The sequence below is a fragment of the Thunnus thynnus genome, chromosome 10 (genome assembly GCF_963924715.1).
Source record: "Thunnus thynnus chromosome 10, fThuThy2.1, whole genome shotgun sequence".
Lineage (NCBI taxonomy): Eukaryota > Metazoa > Chordata > Actinopteri > Scombriformes > Scombridae > Thunnus > Thunnus thynnus.
Window position 1 is genome coordinate 4,971,227 of NC_089526.1, and position 23,466 is coordinate 4,994,692.

Consider the following 23,466-nt stretch of genomic DNA (forward strand, 5'->3'; position numbering starts at 1 on the left):
TCAGCAAAAAGGGGAATCATTTATTTTCACTATAATCTATCCTTAAGTAACACAAACAGAAGGTATGACTTTTTTGGTCATGGGTTTCATACACTTTCTGTAATAAAGTATCTAAAAGTAAAATTCTTATCAGATGGGGGAACTCTGGGACAAAATCTTATCAAATGGGGGTCCGTGGTCTAATTTGTGTCAGTCTGACAATTGGGGTCGTTGATGTGAAAAGAGAACTGCTGCCTTACAGGATCCTCACAGGATCATTCACTCACATCCTCTTTGCAGCTCTGAGGAACTGTGTGGGCTGCTGTATGTGTGTAACAGCTTCACAAATGTGGAGATTTGCTGCATATTTCTGTTGATGTGATTGTAAATTGAATCTTTATATAAATTAATCGAAAAAATGATCGAATCACAATGTGAAGGTGATAATCGGTAGTTGCAGTTGAAATTTCAGAATAATTTTATAGGAAATGCTCTGTAAAGAACTTTGTAATATGTCAAATAGAGACGGTGTTTGATTGGTTCACTTCCAGTTTGTTTCCCAATCTATTAGTCTTTTAGTCTCTTTGCCCAGTAGGTCAGTTGAGCATGCAGAAATGTGAACTTTGTCCAAAGGTAAGCATAATATTCAACGCAGTATATGGAGAGTAGGTTTCAAATATGAATGAATGAATATTTACTCGGGGTTTAATCAGGAGGAAATGGCTATTTTCCCTATCATTAGTACCAAATTACACAGTTCTTTTAAGAAACTGCTTAGGAAATTATTAGAAAATCATGCCCTCATAAAATATAGCATTACCCATATTTCATGCTTAGCAAACAGGATGGAAAGTTTACAGTAGCCACAACCCAAAGGCAGCTGTATGTCGGTTGCACCTGATAACAGGCTGGTGAATAAATAGGTTTGTTTTTGAGTGTTTTCGAATGTTTAAATATGAACGTTTTTTGAAACCACCCACCACTTCAACCTGTATGTAAGTATGAGGGTCATGACCTAGTAAAAAATTAAAAACATGAGAGTTTTAGTGGCTGTACATACAGTTTTATATAAATAAACACTATCATACAGTGAAACAAATTCAGTCAATTACATACAGAAAGTAGAACCAGAAGTCTTTAAGACAATGTTGTGAATATCTAGTTAAATGCCTACAAAATAACAATACGCCTAGTTTAAACAAAATAAAAGGCAACCTCTGATGATGTCTACTCTCAGTGAATTTAATGAAGCATCCATAGAAGTAGTTTTAGACATAATTCCTGTAGCAGTGACTTCATGGATGAATTATACAGCTGTAAAATAATACAGCAAATAGCATAAAGAAAATCAGAAATAAACCCATTGTCATGGCTGTCATTGCCTTTAGCACAGTTGTGAAGTTCTGTGTTTCTCTGTGCATGTTCTCTTTGTGTGTAGAGGACATTGTACTTCCTTTTTTTTATAAACAGTCGACATAAGGAAGACATGTTGTGAAACCTGTACATTTTCAGTATTCAGGGTGGTGATAAAACTGATCTTAAAAACAAACTTTCCTGATCTCTAAACCAGACATCCTTTGATGCACAAAATCAATGAAACAAAAGGAACAGCACTTGGAGTCATGAATGTTGCAGAAGTTTTACCTTACTTCAAGTGGACTTTAACTTTTAAACATGTTGGTTTTCAGTTTCATTTTCCACATAAATCTTATTTTACTCAAAATGTCACATAAAGCCTTCATCTCTCAAAAACCCTTGGCATTCAAAATGAATTGAAATGCTGATCATCAGTAACCATAAATGTTGAAAATGTTCTGTCTGTCTTGTCTCTTACTACACTTCCATGACATTTTTTAATATCAAACCCTCGTCATATCTTGGAGTCATCTTGTATTCTCACAGAATGGAGCAGGCGGTGCTTCGCATGGGCAGGTTGGTGGGCAGCTTGGCGTACTGCTGCCTGAAGCTGTTTCTCTTGTTGTTAAGTAAAGGACCCGGGTTCTCCAGCCCATCAGCCGGCGACAAACTCTCCGGCATTGCGTTTCCCTGGGGAACATCCAACTTTGCCCCCTTGTTGTTCTTAGTCTTTTTGGCTTTCTCCTTTTCCTGAGGCTCAGTTGAAATGACGGGGAACTCATTAGCAGCCTCTGGTGGAGGCATGGTGTCCAGTGGAAGGTCGCTGGGGCTTGGCTTCCCCTCTGCTTGCTCCTCGCTGCTGGTGATGTGGAGGTTGGAGGCCATGCGCTTGGCATTGGTGCTTGTGGAACTAGTGCAGTTACACATTAGTACAATTTCACAGTGATTCACAATAGAGAGAGACATCAGAGACAGTATACCTGTAATTTTGCAGTCTGAAAATACATTGTTTCCATGATAGGAATGATAGTTGTACAAATCTTGGTTTCTTGGAATCATTTAGTCCGTAATTAAGCCCTAAAAGCAAATAAATCTGTCGGTGGAGTTATGTTATTTCAGCTATTTTCGATCAAATCAATACATTTAAAGTCCCCTTCCACTAAAAAAATGTGTTTTGCTTGTTGTTAATCAACTTGGATGTTTGACCTTCACTGTGCAGAATGATGCATTTACACAGATTAATAGGTGGTTCTCACTTTCATCTGTTAAAAGAGGAAACAGTGCTTTCCTTAAACCACAACGCAGAGCATCATTTTAGGACAGAACTATTTCTTGTTGTAAATGAATTGTGGAAAGTTTTTGCAGTGCAGTGTATCTTGTCTGTTTTGTTTCACAATGTTCTTGTGCTGCTTCAGTAACCCTAGAGGTTACACTGCCCCATATGGGTAAAAATGTTGTTTTCGGTGGTCAGCATGACTCCCTCAAACAAACAAAACGCCTGAAACAGCCGTTCAGTTTGCTTGCTGTCTGGTGCTGCGGGGGGCAATAAGCGCAGCTCTGACTGAATCAACAGAGGACATGCTGAGTCTACACTGTGTATAGAAGAAAAGTGATTCTTTGGTGCTGACTGCTCTCCCCCTGTCTACTCACCCATTAGAGCTCTTATCCTCAGAGTCTTTCTGTTCACTGCTGTAGCGCAGCTCTGCCGGGGTCTTGAATGATAGGTCTTTCTTTCCTTTCAGCCAGTACGTCTTCATGTAGCCTTTACCCTGGAAAATGTTGGGGATAGATAGAATGTTTTGATCAAAAATTCTCTATATATATGTGTTGGAAAGAACATTTCATCTAAAATTCATTGATCAATATTATAAGACTTGGAATGTCAGGTTCAAAACGTCTCTCAGCTGGCTCAAGATAATGAGTATCTTCATTAATACTCAACAGGAAGTCTCCAAGGGACGGCAGGTATCATATTTTTAGAATTATACACCTTATCTTGGAAATAAAATATGTTGAGTATTATAACTACAAGACTGATGAAAAGCAAAGTATTAATCATAACGCACATCTCAATCAGTGGATAAGAAAAGCCATCATTTGCAGAAAAAAAATGACAGATAGTAGAAGGTATCCGTCTTTAGCTGGTATTAACCACTCACCTTTACAAAGATTTTGCCCCTCTCCTCAATGATATAGGGCTCATGTTCCAGGTGGTCTTTGGTGGTCTGACTGATGTGTATCTGCATGCCCTGCTCAGACAGACACACATACAGACAACTACTGCTATGGCTGGGTATTGAAATACAAACCCCCTTTATTTTTTTTTACTGAAACTTTTTAAATCATCAAAAGGCAGTGAAAAATATTTAACTTATTAGACACTTAAAATGAGAGTTCATTCAGAGGTTTCGTCCTTTGTAGGAAATTAAGCCTAAACAAACTGCTTCCTTTTTCATTTATTTTCTGTTCATCATAGAACAGATTTCCCACTCAACATGACATTAACTTCTATTACTGTAAGTAATGGAAAGCAAATGAAGTGATTAGCCTGTTGCATTAACTAAAAAGCAGCATGCACAATGGCACCATTAAACAGAAAATGGTTTTCTATACCAATCTACATGAATTTGACTGAGGGAAATTGTTAATGTTATTGCAGTTCTTTATACCATCGCTGTGGGTTATTTAGCACATTTTGCTGGGCTATGGGTTGTTAAGTATGTTAGTGTAGTCACCACTCCGTTGCTCTCCATCCTCGAGGCTGTGTTCACAGTGTCGCCGAACAAACAGTAGCGAGGCATCTTCAGGCCCACCACGCCAGCCACCACCATACCTGAGTGGATACCTGAGAGAGGAAAAACACTTCAGCATGAGCTGATTTATTCATAAACTGCCTGAATCTATTTTTATTGCAGCTACTGTCAAATTTCCCCACAAAAATTGGTTTACATCCCATCATTTAGCTTGCACTCATCACCTAGCCAACATTTATCCAGACACTTAAATTCCAAGCTTGTCATTAAACAGTAAGCAACCAACAGCGACTGCAGCAAGGGTCAAAATAATACATTGTTTCTCTCCTGTGTTAAGAGTGGAAAGTACAGTTGCATCATCATCGCTTCATGTGCTGCACCTCATATTTCACGTTGAAGATGCAGCGGTTTGAAAAGGTTATTGTTACTGCTTGTCAACATAACCGTAATATATTGGTGGTTGGTTCGTTGTCTGATGCTAATGATTCAATTGTTGCTTTCCAGCCTGGACTTTAAGGAGATTTTTCCTGCTGTTGAGAGTTTGAAGGTGTTTAGCATTGAGACCATGCTACATTTTAGCTCTATGCATGCTGGGATAGGCTACAGCCCCCCATAGACACTGATACAGAATAAGTAATTTACAGAATGGATTGATGAATGGATGTTTAAAACACATCACTCTTTCACTTTCACTTACTATCACTTATAGACGATAAGATCGTTATATGTCCTACAGATAATGTTCTTCTTAGTCATAAATTATTTAATCCTCCTTTAATTCAAAATATTAAGTCACTAAATTACATACCCCTAATTTCCAGCTGCCTGGTGGTCTGAAGACCCCAAGTAAAATAATCAAAATAATTAAAAACTTCCATATCCATATTGGGAAAATCTTTTTTTTTTCTTTTTTACAAACAAAACATATGACAGCACAAGACAAACAGGAGAACTAGACTAAACTAGAAAAAAAAGCAAAACAGCAGCAACAATAACGACAGCAACAGAAAAACAGCATAATGTTTGGCTTAGATTTTCTTATTGTAGTACATGTGTGTGTGAGTTTGTGTGGGCAAAAGGGGGAGATGATATTAACTAAAGGAAGAAAGAAAGAGAAATAAGAAAAAAAAATATTTATCTTCCCTTCCTTTTTTTTTTACTTCTTATTTTTGTTCATTTGCTTGCTTGTTGTTGCTTGCTTGTATCCTTTTTTTTATTCTTACTTTTAAATTTTTAGCTCTTTCTCCCCTTCTCCTCTTCCTTCCTTTCTTCTTCTTCTCTCACCTGCTTTAGGCCGCCACCGGGCTCGAAGGATGTGGCTGGCCTGTTCCGGGTCAGATCCTCTTTATAACAGCCCCCATTCCTACTGGAGGGGTCTGTTCGACTGTGTCTGAGGAGCAGCTTTCTATTTGAAGAAGGGCTTAGCAGGGACCAGGTCCTCTGACTCCAAACATATTTGGAAAATCTTGTTTGCTCCAAAAAAATGTCAGTGGTCAGGGTTGATTTCAGAACGGCGACCCTTTGAGGCGGTAGGAAAGTGGTGTCTTGATTTACCCGAGCCCTCTGTTTGAAGGAAAATCCTTCTATTGTGCCCCAAGATCTTAAGATTGTATTTTTTGGATCCATTACTTAAAGGTGGCAGTGGTTGAGTGGATAAATAGCCCGACCTCTAACTGTCTGAAGTACATGGATGAAGACACTGAATCCCTACCAGTTCAGAGGCAGTCATGTGTGGCCTACCTTGAGCCATGGCTTCCCCATAGACAGCAACAGGCAAACCTCAAAACATCAAAAGAATCCGGATGCTTTATCACAGTTGAGCCATTAAAGTGCTACTCACCGACTCTGATCTGGATGTTATCCCCGGTGGAGGGGTCTTTAAGGTGGTCGATGGAGCTGAGCATATCCAGGGCCATATCGCAGATGTGGTGTGCATGAAAAGTGGTCTTGTTGGGAACGCCCGCCACCACCATGTAGGCGTCACGGATCGTCTCCACCTGGACACAATTTACAATTTACAATTTCATTTAGCAGACGCTCTTATCCAAAGCGACACATGGACACAAGGGAGAGTGACACTTTCTAAACTGTGATTATATTGTGAATAGATCTTTTTGACTCATTTTAACTCTACTCCTTCATCACTCTTCCCCTTCTTGATGTATTTACCAGGTGTTTTTGCATCTTTAATTTCTTACTCAGACTAAAACACACCAGAATGTGTTGTGTTTATATTTTTTAATAAGTACATTTACTGTATATTATACAGTTAGACTGATAAATGGTTTGCAAATAGCCCTTCAACTGCAGATTTGCCTTTTTGAACATAGCCACATAAGTATGGCCTGTAGAACCTTCAATTAAATTTTTGTATTTATTTATTTATTGGTTTCATTTTCACCTAGGTTTTAGTGAAATGTGTATGCCCCATGGTGTTGAAAATGATGTGTCAGACATTTCCCTTAACAAGAAACAGGAAAATTAGGTCAGTATCATTTTAGATTCTGAAAATATAATTAATAGGCTTCAAAAACCAACTGAATGCAGATGCAGCTGATGTGTGCTGCTTTCCTGTACTGACCTTGTAAACATTATGTTTCTCGCTGAGTGTGTCGAAGACGATGTAGATCTCATTGAGCATGTCCACCACCTGCATGGGTGTGATGTGGATGCAGATCTCGTTAAATTTGACCACATCGCTGAACAGGATGGTCACATCTGGGAAGACCTGGGACACAGAGACGTACGTAAAGTTGTTATAATCTCACACTGAGAGCAAAGACCAGTAAACTCGTTGGGTACCCACGCCAGAAAGAGATGCTTGTGAGTCATTCGAGCACAGTCAGTTACAGGTTACTTGAGTCATCAACTGAATGTTTGTATTTTAATGTAGGTGGATATTTGTTCAGGGTTAGTTTATATTGATGTAATTTGGAGTTTGGAAATCAGTTTTCTCAGCTTTCTTTTTCATCTGATGAATTTTATATATAAGTAAATGAAATCACACCACATTGTTGAGAAGTTGTAACTGCTGCAGTTGAATTCAAATCCAATTATTCAAACTTGTGAGAAAATGTCAGTTCCATTTCCTGTGGAGTTCACGGCTAAGCTGAGGCTACTGTTGCATGGCTAACCTCAGACTTCCTTGTGGCAAAGCTTGACGGAACAAAAAGTACTCAAGATGCAAGACGTGTGTTTCCTGTGAGTGAACTGGGTGCTTTAGTCACAACATGTTAACTAGAATAGCAGAACTCCATAAGCACAAAAAATCTCTGGCCTTGATGAGGGCTGCAACTAATATTATTTTTATCGATTCATTTGCAGATTGTTTGTTTTCTCAATTAATAGATTCATCTTTGAGTCTATAAAATATTAGAAAAAAGGAAAAGATCCCATCAAAATTTGCCCAAAGCCTCAGTTAAGTGTTGTTTTATTCGAACAAAAGTCCAAAACCCTAAAATATTCAGTTTATTTTCATATACAGTATGACAAACAAATGCATCAAATAGTCAAATTTGACCGGCGAATTTAAGCATTTTTTCTGAAAAAATGGCTGAAATGATAATTCGATTATCAAAATAGATGCCGATTTATTTTCTGACAACCGACTGATGGATTAAATGTTTCAGCTTTAACCTCAATTAAACTAAAGTCAGATTATTGAGAGATATTTGGCGGTTTTGGAGAAAAAGCGTTGTCATGTACCTGGCATGTTTCCAGTGCGGTGATTCCCTTCCTGAGGCGGTCGGCCACAGCTTTAGGGATCATGGCGTACAGCAAGGAATCTCCTCTCTTCTTCTCTTCGTCCAACTTCTTGATGATTTCCTGCAGCTGAGCGTACTTTTGTTGCTCCTAGAGGGTCAGAAAAAAATGGACAGAAAAAGTCTACAGTTACATTCTCACCTCTCTTAAAGCTCAAAAATCCCTCTTTGCCTTCTATAATCCTCTTAATCCACATCTCTCCTGCATGACTGAAGTGGATTTAATGGGTGAAATCAATAAGGGAGCAGAGCTTCCATCTGAGCTCACCTGGTCAGGCTGTTTCATGCTGAGCAGTTCTTACATTGTGTGCACTTAGCGTATCATATACTGTAATATGACCTCTGCTGAATAATATGAGTATTATAACAGAAGAAGAGAGAATATGTGCAACCTTAAACTGTCTTCTTTGTCCATGGTTTTACTAGGAGTTCCCTCTGTTGAACAAAACTCATGACTTTATTAGTATAATACTTTTTTTTCTTCTTTTTTTACCTGATCGAGCGCCAGCTGTAGCTCAGCTGATTGCTGCGTGCCGGCTAAAATCAGCTCTCTGCTGGAGTCATGCAGGTTCAGATCGTTCACATACACACCCATCTTTATCATGTCCTCCACTGTCTCAATACTGTGAGAACAGAAACGAAGAGACTGATGTAAGATAAGATAAATGTACAATGACAGAAAAGAAAGAGGATGTAAACTGATGCACTAAATAGTCATACAAAAGCCCAATCTCCAATCTGATTTCAGTGATGAAAAAGTACATTTCAGATTAAGTGTCAACACAGAGCTAAACACAGATGAAGGCCAGGGTAGAATATGGATTGTTTTTTTCCTGCAATGGGAATAAAGTGACCTGCTGCTTTGCAGCACTGTTACAGTTAATAACACTAAATTGCAATTGTCTTTAAAATACCCTAAATTCTCAAAAAAAAGGCCAGTATTCACAAAATAGCCCAGCTGGTGTTGTTGTCTGTAGCAGCAACAGATAATGGCTTGTCCTCAATATACTGTGGGCTTGGAAAAACAGAACAATCAGAACAATCTACTAATCTGTTTCCACAGTAATAACTCTGTCGTGGTTCCGTCCCAGTCTGGCTCTCTGTTCCTCCACCAGTCCATCAGATGCTCTCTGAGTTTTTCCCTGTTTGTTGAACTGGACTGAGTGACAGTAGGCCCTTGAAGTTGAAATTGAAGTTTGCTTTCACACCAGTTGTGAAACGTGATTGCAGAGTTTGAAACACCTTGAAGATGCACCACACGTCTTCTGTATTTACATTTATGGCATCTAGTGGACGTTCTTATCCAGAGACTGACAGGTGTTTGTTCAATGGCTGGACTGTCTTTAACTCATCCTCAACACATTATGAAAAAGTTTGTTAAACATTTGTTTCTGTAGATTTGGATCATTTGCATTTACAGCCTCTGTGTGCCATGTTAGAAGAACTACATCATCATGACATTATAAATACCAGTTTGCAGGTTATAGTGTACTTGTGTATTTAAGTTTATTCATGCATATTCTTAGATGGGCTTATTGGATATCTAAGAGGATTGTGTTTTGGGTTTTTTTGGTTTTCTGTTTGCACTGTGTTTTTCCTCCTGTGTCTTCAGCCTGTTTTTCTTTCCACACTTCGCTTCACACCTGCCCTGCATCAGTCTCATAAGGCCTGCTTTGCTCCTTGTGTCTTCCCCAGCCTATCAGCTCCTTTCCCATTCTCCTGTTCCACCTGCTTCTCATCCCTGTGTCAGTTTAGTTTGAATTTAAATCCTGGTTTTCAGTTTAGCGTTGTTGAATCCTTTGTTCAGTATTGTTCAGTTCGGTTTCGCTTTGCCTGCACTCTTGAGTTCTGTTCTCGAGTTAAGTAAATAAGTTATTCTTCAGCCTTGCTCTGCCTGCAGTTTATTGCATTTGGGTCCACCTGCTGCGCTCCGCATAACAACAACAACAGCTACTAATGCTCACAGCGAAAACCAGCAAAGGAAGTAAAAGAAACACACCCTGTCAACCTCTAAAAATATTTGGGTGTGAAACAGATGAAGGAAATGTTAAGTTCACAGAGACGTTGCACAGCAACAGCAAATTAGAGCAGATTAAAAAAAAAACCCCCAAAATATACCAAAATATCAAATACACTTAGAAACAGGGAAAACCAGAATGAGAGGTCTTTCTCTTCTCTCCTAAATAACAATAACAAAAACACAGAAGGTCCCACTCTGAGGTAGACCTGAGAATAATTCACCTAAACTGACCCTAATAGAGAAAACACCAAGTCATGATGCAACTCCTATTTACCAAGCGTCTTGAAAAGAGAAGCAACACTGGTGATTCACCTCAAAAAACACCTTTTTTTTTCCTGCGATGAGTCTGATGCACCTCATGATCAGAGCTGATAGCGAGTCAGCTCGGATTCATTCAGCTATTAGACCCGCAGACCCAATGCACAGGACCCTTCCTGACCTGATCAGATGAAATTTAATTTGCCGGTGCCCGGCTGGGTTTCGGTTACTGGGAGTGGTGTATATAGTCAAAGCATAGGCTGTTGTCTTACATGGGTGTCCCCAAGAAGATGAGGGAGTCCCACTGGGGGACATACTTCATCTGGCCCTTGAGGTGGAGAGGCTTCTTTGGTGGCTCCCGCATGTCCTCGAAGATTGTCTCACTACATTTTCCTGAGAAGAACCATGAAGGACAGGTTATCATGATTGTGAAAGTTCAAAAAACATGGTAACAAGACATTAAATTATTATTGGATAGGGCATCTTAAAACAGTTGACCTGTGCACACATGGTTTTGACACATAATGTCCATGTTAAACCCAAAACCAGTCACATGATAGGAATGTAAGAGACGTTTTTTTTAAAAAAAGAGTTCATAAATACTTTTTCGCAAAGGTTAGAAAGTAAATGTAAAATGTTCTGACCGGTGACGGTCTGGAATGCCAGCAGTTCAATATCCTCCCCTCCAGAGTTGGCAGAGCTGTTGTATTGGGTGAGAGCACTGCTGTACTCTTGGTCCGTGCCCTTCATCTCCTCCACTGCCTTCGGCTCTGATGGAGGGCAGACAGCAGAAACGGTGAGAGGACGGATGACCGAACGAACCGAGATGTGAGTTAACCATGTGAGTTAATGAGGGCTTAAATGTGTGAGGACGGCGCGGTGAATTCCAATCACACATTCCAGTCGGTCGATGGCAGAATAACAATATTCAAAAGGAGAATATATTAAATATTCATCACTTTATTATAAGTTCTGTTCTACTGTGTTCTTCATAGTGATGTTCCACATTATGTCCAAATCAAAATGTGTTTCATTCATGCGCATAACATTAAAATACAAATTATGATTGTCATCTTCTCTTGAAATGATTACATCCTTAGCAATATACTTCAAATCTCGTATTTCTTCTCTTCTCTTTTTATTCTGGCCACAAAATTAGTACAAAAGTTCTATTCAGACTGTTGGCATCTTGTTTTGTTAACGTACTTTGCATGCAAAATGTATTTCAATTTACACTGTATGTATATGAGCTGTGAAGACACTTGCATTTAATTTTATAGTTATATGGACGATAGTGGTTTGGCTTTTCAGTTTGATATGCATCCCCCCTGAATATATTATAGATATTTTATTTTGTTCTCCCCACATAAAATAACAAGACAGAAATGAAGGTTGATGACTTGATGGACATATAGCGATTCCTTCCATTCGACATGTACCTTTTTTCATACATTATGCATCTGAAATGTAGAAAAATAATTGCATCGGTACCTCTTTCTTCTTCCCTCTTTGCTTTCTCATTCTCCTCCTTCTCCTCTGGTTCCTCTTTGCTCAGTTTGGGGATGTTGACCTTTTGCTTGCTCTCCACCACTGCTTTAGACAACAGCTCAAACACATTGTTCAAATGGGTGTAGATCTGATGAGAGTAAGCAAGAGATTTTTGTGTTGCTGAGCAGTGATGACAAATAAAGCAAAGGCGAGTTAATGTACCTTTCAGTCAGTGAGTCAACACGTCTTTGATTTAGGTCACACGACAAATATGAGAACTAAATTGCAGAGCTGTCTCCAAACTCACATTGTCCCAGCTGAACTCCAGCATCGGCCTGACCAGAGTGAACTCCTCGTTGACCTTCTTGCCCTGGAGGTCAGAGAAGACCTCTTTGAGGCCGTCACCGATTCGATACATGGTCATGTCACGGCGGAAGATAACGCTGAAGGGGAACATGTCAAAAAAGATACCTCGCTTCATCGGTAGCTTCTCGTAGCTCGGCGCTGTCTTCTGTTGGGGCATGCGATGCTTGAAGGCGGCATTGTCAAAGTTCATCTTGTAAACCTGGACAAGTAAAGGAAAGATATTGAAACCTGTGAGATATAAGTCAATGAGTATTAATAGTTTGTGGTGGGATGTTTTTCTTACTACAGTTTACATGGTCACTGATGTAATAAAGCCCACGTGTATCATTTTAATGGGTTCTCAGTAGGGAAATTACTCAGAATATTTTCGGGGCTTTCCTCTTGCTATTGTTGTGCGCTATTTGCCCTTAAGGGTAGAACATAACATTGAATGACTTCATTTATTTCCTCTTGTGACATTATATGTAAAGAAATCTTTTGCTACATGTAGCTTTTCTCATCAGAAAGTTATACTGCTGAAAATCGATTGAAAATCTTAAAATACCGTGTTTTTGGTTGATCAGAATGAAGACACAAATCTTGTTTCTATACGTTATTCCATATGTATTTCTAAAGAAAGTAAAAGGTACCATTTTCTAATAAGGCATACTTTAAAACTAGTCTATTAGTTGTAACTAATTGTAGTTATAGATTAGTAATAAGCTATTAGTAAGGACAACTTTTGGGCTGTCAGGTCACTGGAAAAAAGCCCCTACCAAAATATTTTTATTAACACCTTGTTAAGATGTAGATTTCCTGAACTGATAGATTATATGGGAAAAAGCCTTTATTAATAAGCCATCAAATTTGATGTTATATGTATTAGTAAGTCACTGATAAAGGGTTTTCCACTCTAGAGCTCATCAAGTCTGCAATTAAACAATTTCAGTAAAAGTAAAAGTAGTCCTTATTAGAAAGTGGACCCCATTAGTTGCTATATAAGTGCAACTTGGGTTTGTTTCTTCATAGCAAATTAAATATGGTTTCTTCATTTAGATTTTTGAATAGTGAAGGAATCAAACCAGTGACTGTCAGCTTAAGGGACAATCTCTGGAAACAATGGCATTGACACTGATGTTAGTTGATGCTAGACAGTATAACAACACACAGTTGCACATTTCAGATTTACTCTGCTGTAAATTATGAGTTTACCCAGGGTCCCTTCCCAATAAACACTTCATCTCCATCCAGTAAACACTTGCTGTCTGGCGTCTCATTGAGGATGATGGAATCATTTCTATGCTGATAGAACTGATACACGGTCAAGGTCAGATGCCCCATAGTTTGACTGATACTTGACCTAAGGCCGAGTACATACCACATATGTCATTTTTTCGGTTTCCTCTTTAGACAAGATTTCCACTTCGATGTCTGTGTTGTAGAATTGGCGCCCCACTTGAGAGAGCTGCCCTGCGGGAGTCAATAACACACACCGGTCATGGATGTGTAGAGGTCAACTTGGCTTATAAGGGATTCAGTCAAAATGGTCTTGTGTAAGCTTAATTTCAGATCAAACTGTGGAGGTAAGTGGAACCTCTGTTATTATTTTGTATCAGCACTTTGCCCTGATAGATTAATCCTCTTTCATTTTTGCCAATTTTCACAAAACCCAGACTTTTTAAAATGACAGGAGAAATTGAAGAGGAAAATGGGCAGAAAACACCAACGCTAGAGCTTCTGATTATGCACCAGAGTCTAAAAAATAAAGAAAGGTGAAAACAGTCTATTAATAATGATATTCACCTGTTATTTAATATTGCAAAATAATACAATTATAACTGAATATGATCAGCTCGAAAAGTACAGTGCAAGTCTTTTTTTGCATGTTTTAGTCCATTTCCTACAAATTATATATAATCAAATATAATTTACATTGCAGCAGACGATTTTGTACAGCACACTCTAGTGTTATAAATGTGTCTTTCAGCCTTTCAATTGATTTTACATCAGTATGAACTACATTTGCAAAGAGTTGGAAATCGTTAGATTGTCCATCTCAGTGAATATAATTTTACTTTTTATGCCTGTATGTCACTGAAGTTAAATCATCTTTTTGTGCTAATGTAGCTGAAAGTGCAGATTATTTTTTACCATAAAGCATTACAACTTAACAATAAAACTTTGCCCTTGCATTGTCTGTCTCAAGTTAAAATGCCCTAGAGGTTTTGATTTTCGTACTCTAATGAATGGAAACCTGTAGCTGCGTGGAAGGTAGGAAAAATGTATAATAACATTTAAAATTAAGGCATGTTTTGGAACGTGGTGTGCTGTAATCAAGTATGTGTAATTTGTATTAAATGAGCTAAAACAACTTGGGCCTTTATATTGTTTCTGTTCCTGTGTGAATGTTTCCAAAACTAGCCAAAGACTTGAACTGAAAAAAAAAAACTTTTCCATGAGCAAAATGCATCCCCCCTTGTTAACATGCCATCACCTAGTAGCAGGGAGAGAGACTGCAGGGGCAGAGGGGTTGTTTAGTAGAATATGAATAAAGTCTAGTCTGCGACTGAGGTTTGTGCAAGTTAGAATCTATGGCCACGACCATGGCTCTGAAATATCAGTAGCCTAACTGTGCTGTGTATTGATAAATCCATGGAAAAAGGCACAATTACAAATCCGACTGCTATTTCCGTGGTGCTGAAGTTGCAGACAGATTTGTAATTGCACTTTTTTCTCTCAGTCCCGCCCTTTTGTCAGTTTCATCTTAGATCTATAATATTCTCTAAACTATATACTATAAATACTCAAGTCTATACTATAGTGTCACCTTCATGATCAAAGTGACAAGTAGCAACATGTAATGTTGCTGAAGAGCAAGAGGATCATAGAGACACACTGCTGCCTGTAGTATTCCTATAATATTCCTGTAATATTTCTATGATCATTCAGTAGCATCTGTGCTGTTGAAAATACACCCCCAGACAAAGCCACTTCTGTAACAAAATATTTAAATGGAGACATGACTGCAGATATAGTTTTTATTGTAGATGTTAGGTGTAACCTGGGAGTGGAGCAGGTAATGTGACTGAAGAAATTAACCTGCACTGACTGCTCCACGCTCAGCTGCTACAGTTACGAAATTTAAGGTAACGTTTATACCGTCTAGTTTATTACAGTTTATTAAAATGCTTAATGTCCACATAGGCCTACACAAAACATGTATTTAGCCTAATAGTAGTTGTTAAATCAAAATTATAATTGCAATTATAATATCAAGAATTAGCCTAGGCCTGTATGATAATCCTGAAGTCCTAGGGTCAGGGTACACTCCCATTGGGCAATCCCCCTTGTTAAAAATAAACAAATCATACTGCCTATCCCAGCATGCAAATGGCAGAAACCCACATAACCACAGAGTGAATATGTAATTGGGTTGGGGTTGAGGACCAAACCTGGTTTCCTGTTGATGTGGTAAACTGTTTAACCCCTAGTGTTTCCACCGCTGTGCCTTTGACTTGTTACCTTTGACAAACTGTGTGAAGCCCTTGCGGGTGCTGCGGTAGTGCAGTGTTAGGCTCGTCTCACATTCCTCCTCCACACAGAAGCTTGGTGGCTGCACTTTGGGGAAGGAGAAGCGAAAGTACTCGTGCAGGTTGTCCAATTCATTGATGAAGTCACGCACGTTTCGCCCCAACACCTGAAAGACATGGAGCATGGGGATATTTAAACAGTAAACAAGAGTTGTAGTTTATAATATTAATAATATTCATTGGAAAAGTATTTTTCATGTTGTCAGAATACTACTACAAGTCGTTTTAATCTATGTTAATGTGGATTAATGATATAATGTAAGTGCCAGGGGGAAAAGGTCAGATGAACTTGGTATGGATTGAATCACACATATATTATTGATCATGTTTAATCAGTCAACAATAGAGAGAAAAAAGGAGGACTTTTATTTATTGCTGTTAGCTAAAGACAATCGAATGAAGGTCACTTAATCACCTTCAAGATCCGCTCATATCCATAGTTTCCAATCCTCTTGACCATATAGACCCCGAAGGCGTACATCAGCTCATCATGGGTCTTTCCCAGGACCTCGCCTGCTGCCTTTGCCAACCGCAGGATCAGATTGTCACTGTAGAGACAATTATTTGTTTTTTTGTATTGAGTTAGCTGCTATTTGTTCCGATGAGATTAACAAAAGCCAAAAACTTAAATAAGTACAATTAATCAAAACCAAAAGCAGGAGTGAACATAACATCATAGAGTTTCTAAACAGTCTCCAAATATTTGCAATAAAAATGTAACATTACAAGCTTCACAGATGTGTAATTATTACTGTATTATATTGCATTGTATTGCACAGCTGTTTATGATATTGTGTCGACATTGTGTAGTTAACTATTTCAACACTCGATAGTCAGCAGTCCACCTACAGACTAAGACATTGGACACTAAATAGAGCTTTGTCTAATTAAAACAATTATTTCCTGAATGCAAGTGGCAGCCGTTGTTTTGCACTTTTTTCAGTTTTTAAACAATGCAGTCCAACAATCAGAGCACTGACAGTTTGTTGTGCTAATATACAGTATGCTTGATAGTTCTCAATCTGTGCCTAGACAGTCTTTTTCCAATTAATACATCTGTTCATTGCTGTTCAAGCTAAAAAAAATCAAGACTCACTTGTACATCTGATGTCTGACAAACTTGAGGTGGGGTATCTCCGCTCGGTTCTCAATCAGTCTCCACACATCCTCTCCGTAGGATTCATTAATGTAATCGTTCACTGCTTCCAAATACAGGCCGTACATCTTCAGAGGGTTGGGAGACCTCCAGACTGCTGCCCAAGTTAACTGCTTAACTGAGGAGAAACAATATCCAGTTGTTGTTCCTGTGGTTGTCTTCTGAGATTAAAATTAAACATTTCGCTCATGTACACAGATTAATTTCAGTGCCAAAAACAAAGTTAATGGCGTACTATTCTATCCGCCTGCATACGTTGAAGGAAATAAATATAATTTTTACCTGTGTCACACACAACCTCATGAAACCTCAGGTAACCTCCTCAGACACCAGCTACATCTAAGAAAAGAGCAAGATTCTCAATAACTGAAGTACTTTTTAAGGAAAAAACAAAACAAAACACACCAACTGAGGCTGTTGTGCATGTAAACTGCTGCTTGCTCTAAACTTACTGTTAGATTTCACCAAGCAAATACTAAGCTACTGAAAAAAACATCACAGTAAAATCAAGCAGCGTGTAATGCTCTCATCTCATCAGTTAACTACACTGGATAACAAATAAATAAATAAATAAATAAATAAAACCGAAATGTTAAAAAAAAAAAGGGTGCAAAGGTGAAAAGAGAAGTCCCCTTACCTGCAGTCCCTCAGTGCTTTGTTGTCCTGGGCTCCAACTGCCACGGCATTGCTCCCTGCTGAGAGTGTCCACCTGCAGCTGACATGTGCGCTCTCCCTTGACACTCGTCTGTCAGGTCAACAGGTGACCTCGGGCCAAAATAGCAGCACCAAGGCATGTTTGTGGCAGGTAGCAAAGAAAAGACTAAAGAAAATGTTTTTCAGTCTCTCAGCTGCATGTACTGTCAACCATACTGGGTCTAATTTGTAAAGTATTTGTATGGAGATAAAGTCTGTGGGTGGCTGTTACTGTATTCAGGAATCCCTTCGAAAAAAGACACTTAGTTTCTGTGTAATGTAAACCGCAGCACTCTATGTGAGGCTCATTATCCGAAATTAGCCTGTACCTCTTTTGCAACAACTCATTAGGGCTACCAGGTTTCTTTGCTAATTACTTCAAATTTGAATAATTACAGTCAGGTGCACATTTAACTGACAGCCTTTGTGCTAAGATTGGCATATGAAAGGTTTTGTATTGTTTATTTGTGAAGTGAAGCTGAATGAATCCTTTCCAAACATTCAGGTCTCCTGTCAAGGCTGCCACTACCTAACGCCAATCAGGAAAGTGAAATGTGATGAACATTCATGTTTTGACTCACTATGATCTCTGTCTTGAACTGTGAAAACTATTATTTTCATTGCTAAAAGACTCTCAACCAGTGTGGCTGATGCACAGTCTTAAAGTGAAGTGAAATACATACTGAGCACAGGATAATTCAAGGTAAATGCTCCACTTTTCTCACAGTATCCACTAGGGGGCAATGTTACAACACTCTTGATTTATCACTGGTCTATCCAATGCTTCCACTGGGCAAATGAGCTTGAAAATTAGAAGACGTGTGACTCTGGCCTTTTGGCAAGTCCAGACAAGGAAGATAAGGCATTCTGTTATTTTATGACATTTGTGGCCTTTTATATCTCTCATGCTGCAAAATATACAGACCTGACTCAAAACATAATTTCCCTTCATAAATAGGCAACATAAGGGCATGAACAATGAAAATGACTCAACTTTTTCCTTTTTTTTTTTTTCATATTCTGACCTGGAAGGTTAGAGGGCTCACACCTATCATGTAGAGACCTAATTAGGAAAACGCTTTCAGCCAGAATTGCTTTATCCAGCCACCACTTTCCCCCTCACACCTACACTCCACCAGGGAACCAAAGGTGTGCCGACAGCCAGCCTGTAATACCAGCTCTGAGCGATAATGAGCCGCTCGCTGTACCATTTCTTGTGTGGCTTTTTTTGCTTCTTCTTCCTCCATTTCCTCAGCCTCCCCAGTGTTCCCCTATTTGCCAGGTGCTGCTGTCTGTCTTTAATGGCCTCTAGTACACTGTGCCACACAGCGGCCTGGGAGGTCTGCCGCTGCCTCTTAGCCGGGGAACAGAGGTAGATAACAATGTGCTGATGGTGCCAACCATAACTCCACACAGATGCCGCGGGCTCTTTCATTAAAGATGACATGACTCATCTTCTTTCACTCCGCCAATATTACACCCTGCCTTCCTTCCTTCCCACAAAGAAAGAGGTGCTGCTGTTTCAAAAGGTGTCCATTCATGTCATTTTTCAAACGCTAACAGGGAGCCAAGGAACACCTCCCTCCCATTGTCTGATGTGAACAACACAAACACACACAGATACACACATGCATAAACGGACACGTAGCCCCTGTTTTCCTGTCCCTCCACCATATGTGCAGGTGTCATATATGTTTCCTGTCTGTCCCTGCTTGTTATCTTTTAAAGGAGTTATCAGGCTCAGCCAGCCTAACAGAGGGATGATCCAATCTCTGGGGAATATCAGGGTCACTGGAGGAAACCATGCATAGTCTGGCCTATTGAGCTCCTGCAAAAAGTGAGTTGATATCATTTTTATATTGTCAAAGCAGGAAAAGAGCTCACCATTCAAACACGGGCCATTGATCAAAGCGTCAGCACGGAGCACACGCAGGTTTTTGAAACATGTTGACTGAGTCAGACCGTGAAAGTTATTGGGTGACAAACTCACACCATAAAGCAATTCTAATTGTTAACAACCAGCAGGTCCTCCAGATACAAGTGTAAATCCCTTCGCTGTAGCAGGAAGCTACAGGGATGAATCCTAGGATGTGGCAAAATGGAAATGTCTGCCTCCATGGAGGAGCTGTAACTGTTGTGACCTTGCGGTTGAATACTTAAAGGCATACTATGTACTCCTCCCTGGCTCAACGACACCAGGGTGAGCTGAGTGCATGAACGAGCGGTGGTTGAGCAAGCTAGAGAGTGAATGAAAAGGAAGAGGAAGTAGCAGCAGCGGAAACAAAAAACAAAAAAACAAAGCAGTGAATCAGAGAAACAAAACATTATTTTCTGATTGTTTCATGGCAGTTATGTTCTAAAGCACACACACAAATAAACACGCCCACACCTCCGCACAACCCTGAGGGAAGGTGCCGCATTACCAGATTTTGGCCTCTCTGCTCTGTGTGTGTGTGTGTGTGTTTGTATGTATGTGTGTGGAGCTCAACCCCACCCTTGGGTGAACAGACACAGACAGAGAGCAGAGGAGAGAGACGAAGAAGTAAACATCCCATTTGCGCCGCTGTTTAAAGCCTTTAAGGGAACCAGTGAGGCACATAAAAAAACACAGTGATGTAACCAGGTTGCTTCGTTTTTATAGAGTCCCGACCTCACACCCTGCGTGCTGTTATTGGCTGGGGGCTACACACCTACTTCCCAAAGTTTGACACCCAGAAACGTCTCAAACTCACTTCTAGAGGGTCATAAGTGATGATTGTTTTTTTTTTTCAGGAAAATCCTACATAGTATGCCTTTAATGGGAGTCTTTATTTATCCCACCTATCCTATCTCTCTATCCCCTCTCTCAGCGCCCAACTCTTACCTCCCCTCCTCCCTACTGCAAAAGAATATGCCATATATATTTCCCCTGCACAATCCCATGATACCTCCCTCTTATTGGTTTTACTGTAGACACAGCAGGAGCTGGGCTATAACACTACGCTAGCTGAATGCTAACGATGTCGGGGCATCTTATTGTGGTTTTATGCAGCAACCAAGGGCCTTTCTCTCGCTGTATTTATAGCTCCTCTGTGAGTTCTCCCCCATCTCTCTCCCTCCCTTGCTGCTTCCTCTCACTGTTTCTTTTCAGTTTCACCTGTCAGCATCTCTATCTTTACCCCAGTATCCTTTACTACATCTGCTACTTTTCTCTTTCTCACTTTCTCTCAGCAGACCTGCTCTCAATCTCCTGTAATGCCGGCTGTCTCCAGCTCTCCGTCATTATTAAATGCAGCATTTTGGCGTTATCAGTCCAGATTATTGTTATGGTTTGTCACATCCCTGAACAGCCATGTCCGCCCTCTCTGTCTCTCTCTGCATTTGCTTAATTAAATCTTCCACCGCTGTTTAAAAAAGTACAGTACGTGATGCGGGGGTCGTTCGTTGTTCCTCCTTTTTGCATTGATTTCTACGTGGCATAGTCTGGTGAAGCTAATAGCACCTGACCATAGGCAGCTTCACATTCACTCTGCCTCTCTATAGGCCCTTTCAACTGTAGCCAATGATATACAGCGCTTTTGGAGGTGTAAAAATAGTGTCAAATCCCAACAAAGGCAATTCTAGAACGAAAGATACGAGAAATGTAGACGGGGGTTGCATGCTGTTTGGAAAAGAAAGGAAACTTAGGGTTCCACAGTCTGCATATAAATATTCCATTAACTTCAGCTGGCTCCATAACGGTATGGCAGTGCAGTTATGCATTCAGTGCCTAGAATTTGAAATGAAATTATTGTGGAGGTGGAGGTGGAGAGGGAGGTAGTGGTGGTGAAATAGCCATTTCCTTTCTTCTAATTTTCTCCTCTTCCCTCTTTCACCCCTTTGCCTTATCACGGGTGACACTAATCCAATTTCAGCTCTGCTTGTGACAGCTCTAACGTGGTTTTGTGTACCCATTCCACCCCCCCTGTGTGCACTCACACACACAAACACACGTATAATGCATGCACACTCTGAAAAGGTCACATACAGTTTCCAGACATACACACAGTGTGTGCACACAGATGTGCATGCATGCTCATATGTCCAAACGTACACATGCACATATGCAAAACCTCAGTCCATTACTGCACACAGTACACAGACTAGTGACACACAATCTCCTTGTAGCTGTCATTTGCCAACACCAACTAGCAAGCAAGATATTAGCTCTATGATCTGTGATTTTACAGTCAAACCTCATCTGAAACCAGACAAATCCAGCAGATCTTCTCAGCACTGAGAGGATTCAGATTCTGATCCAGGCTCAGGATGAATACAGAACTTAAAGGGACAGACATAATATATATATTATATTATATATATTATATATAATAATTATATATATATAGGATATATATATTATATTTATCATATGCCCGCTTTTCAGCAGGCACAGGGTGTCCAGTAGGGGCTGTTAGTCGAGGTGCTGCTAATGTTTGCTCAGCTTGTTTCTGTAATAACTTAAGATTCAGACGTTCAGCAGGTTTTTACCGGGAACCGAATTATCTGAGGTTTCCACTTCTCCAGAACAAACAAACCCAGTGATTGAAACCAGTAAAAACACTGAATAAAACAGTTTCATTTAAAAAATCAGTGTTTCTCTGATGCTATTCAGCTGGTACCGGACTTCCAGCAGGGGCTGCTAGCTGAGCTGCTGCTAACATTTGCTCAGCTTGTTTTTCTGATAACTTAAGATCCAGACGACCGATGACTAAAGTCCTTCATCTCGTTAAAATATTTAGTTAAAAACGACCAAGATCTAAAAACTTTATCATAAAAATGTGGCTTAAAACTGAATAAAAGTCAATTTATAACAGTTTCTGTTGAACAACCACAACACCAACGTATTATCTTGTATGTGTTCACTCTTTGGTAGACGCCATTGTGGCAAACAGTCACAACACCGATGTATTATCTTGTAGGTGTATGATCTTGGTGGATGCCATTGTAGCGGACAACCACAACACTGACGCATGCACATTGCATTTCGTCAAATTCCTGCTTTGAATCGCAACCCTCTGGAGGATAAGCGGTAAAGAAAATGGATGGATGGATGGATTACACAAAAGTAATTAATGAATATTACATTTATACATTTTTTCCCCTCACAGCACCACATCCCGGCTCTTTATGAGTTTGTGGAGTGGTGTGACAACTCCTGATTGGAAGTGACCCTCTCCAAAAAGCAGAAGGAACTAGCTGCGGCAGTCATGACCACTATCCACGGGAGGCCTGTAGAAATTGTTGAGGAATATAAGTACATGGGCGCAATCTTTGATAACCTGCTGCAAATTGCCTCCAACACAGAGGAGATCCTCAGGAAACGCCAGCAGCAGCAGCAGCAGCACCTCCTGAGGAAGCTCAACTCTTTTGGGGTCAGCAAGGACATCCTCACATTTTTACTACTCCTTCATTGAAAGTATCATGACATTCTCCTTCACCTGCTGGTTCCACTCCATCAGCCTCCAGAACAGAAACCGCCTGCAGAGCACAGTCAAAGTCTACTCCAAAATTATTGGACTCCCTGTCAGAGCCCTCTCCGACCTATGCGAGCAGCAGATGCTAAGGTCAGCTGGCAGGATCCTACAGGACCCCTCACACATCTTGTACCCTGTGCCTGAGTGGCTCCCCTCAGGTCACTGGCTTCGTTGCCCAGGCTGCGGGACACAGAGGAGAAGGGCAACCTTTGTCCCCAAGGCTGTTCAGCTCCTCAACTCCCAGCCATCCCTGTCCCTCTGCTCTGCCCCCTGCCCCTCCCCTCCGATGGTTTATGCACTGAACCACTTCTCTCTTTCTCCTACACACACACTCCAACTGGCTCGGACTGATGCTGCTGTCATTGAATTACTATGCAACTATATATTATAGAGCTACCCATCAATACATACACTGTGTATGCTATTATACTATTATTCTCATGTCATTATAATTATCATGTGTACAGCATTGTGCCACATCATACCGCTTTATACTTGTTATTGCACTAATATTTATGTGTTATTATTATATATATATTGATATTAATTGCACTAATTTATATCGATATTGA

The 23,466-nt window shown here is 39.9% G+C and overlaps 1 protein-coding gene across 1 annotated transcript; it reads right to left on the reverse strand.

The window, feature by feature from the left end:
* Positions 1–1,034: 1,034 nt before the first annotated feature.
* On the reverse strand, positions 1,035–21,703 carry LOC137190866 (soluble guanylate cyclase 88E-like). Its single transcript, XM_067600559.1, has 18 exons — positions 17,344–21,703; positions 16,989–17,045; positions 16,647–16,824; positions 15,966–16,098; positions 15,483–15,657; positions 13,339–13,430; positions 11,923–12,180; positions 11,619–11,763; positions 10,772–10,897; positions 10,400–10,520; positions 8,343–8,472; positions 7,794–7,940; positions 6,670–6,816; positions 5,929–6,085; positions 4,071–4,180; positions 3,495–3,584; positions 2,986–3,104; positions 1,035–2,245 (listed from the first exon to the last, which is right to left on the reverse strand). The coding sequence occupies exons 3-18, from the start codon at positions 16,772–16,774 to the stop codon at positions 1,876–1,878; spliced, it is 2,448 nt and encodes an 815-aa protein (XP_067456660.1). The 5' UTR covers positions 16,775–16,824; positions 16,989–17,045; positions 17,344–21,703; the 3' UTR covers positions 1,035–1,875.
* Between the last annotated feature and the right edge of the window lie 1,763 nt (positions 21,704–23,466).

Excerpts from the sequence above, each read along its gene's own strand:
- LOC137190866 (XM_067600559.1), bottom strand. The coding sequence starts at position 16,774 with ATGTACGGCCTGTATTTGGAAGCAGTGAACGATTACATTAATGAATCC. Across the intron at positions 15,658-15,965 it reads GATATGAGCGGATCTTGAAG|GTGTTGGGGCGAAACGTGCG; the intron begins GTGATTAAGTGA and ends CATGTCTTTCAG. Across the intron at positions 10,898-11,618 it reads AAAGAGGGAAGAAGAAAGAG|AGCCGAAGGCAGTGGAGGAG; the intron begins GTACCGATGCAA and ends GCCCTCCATCAG.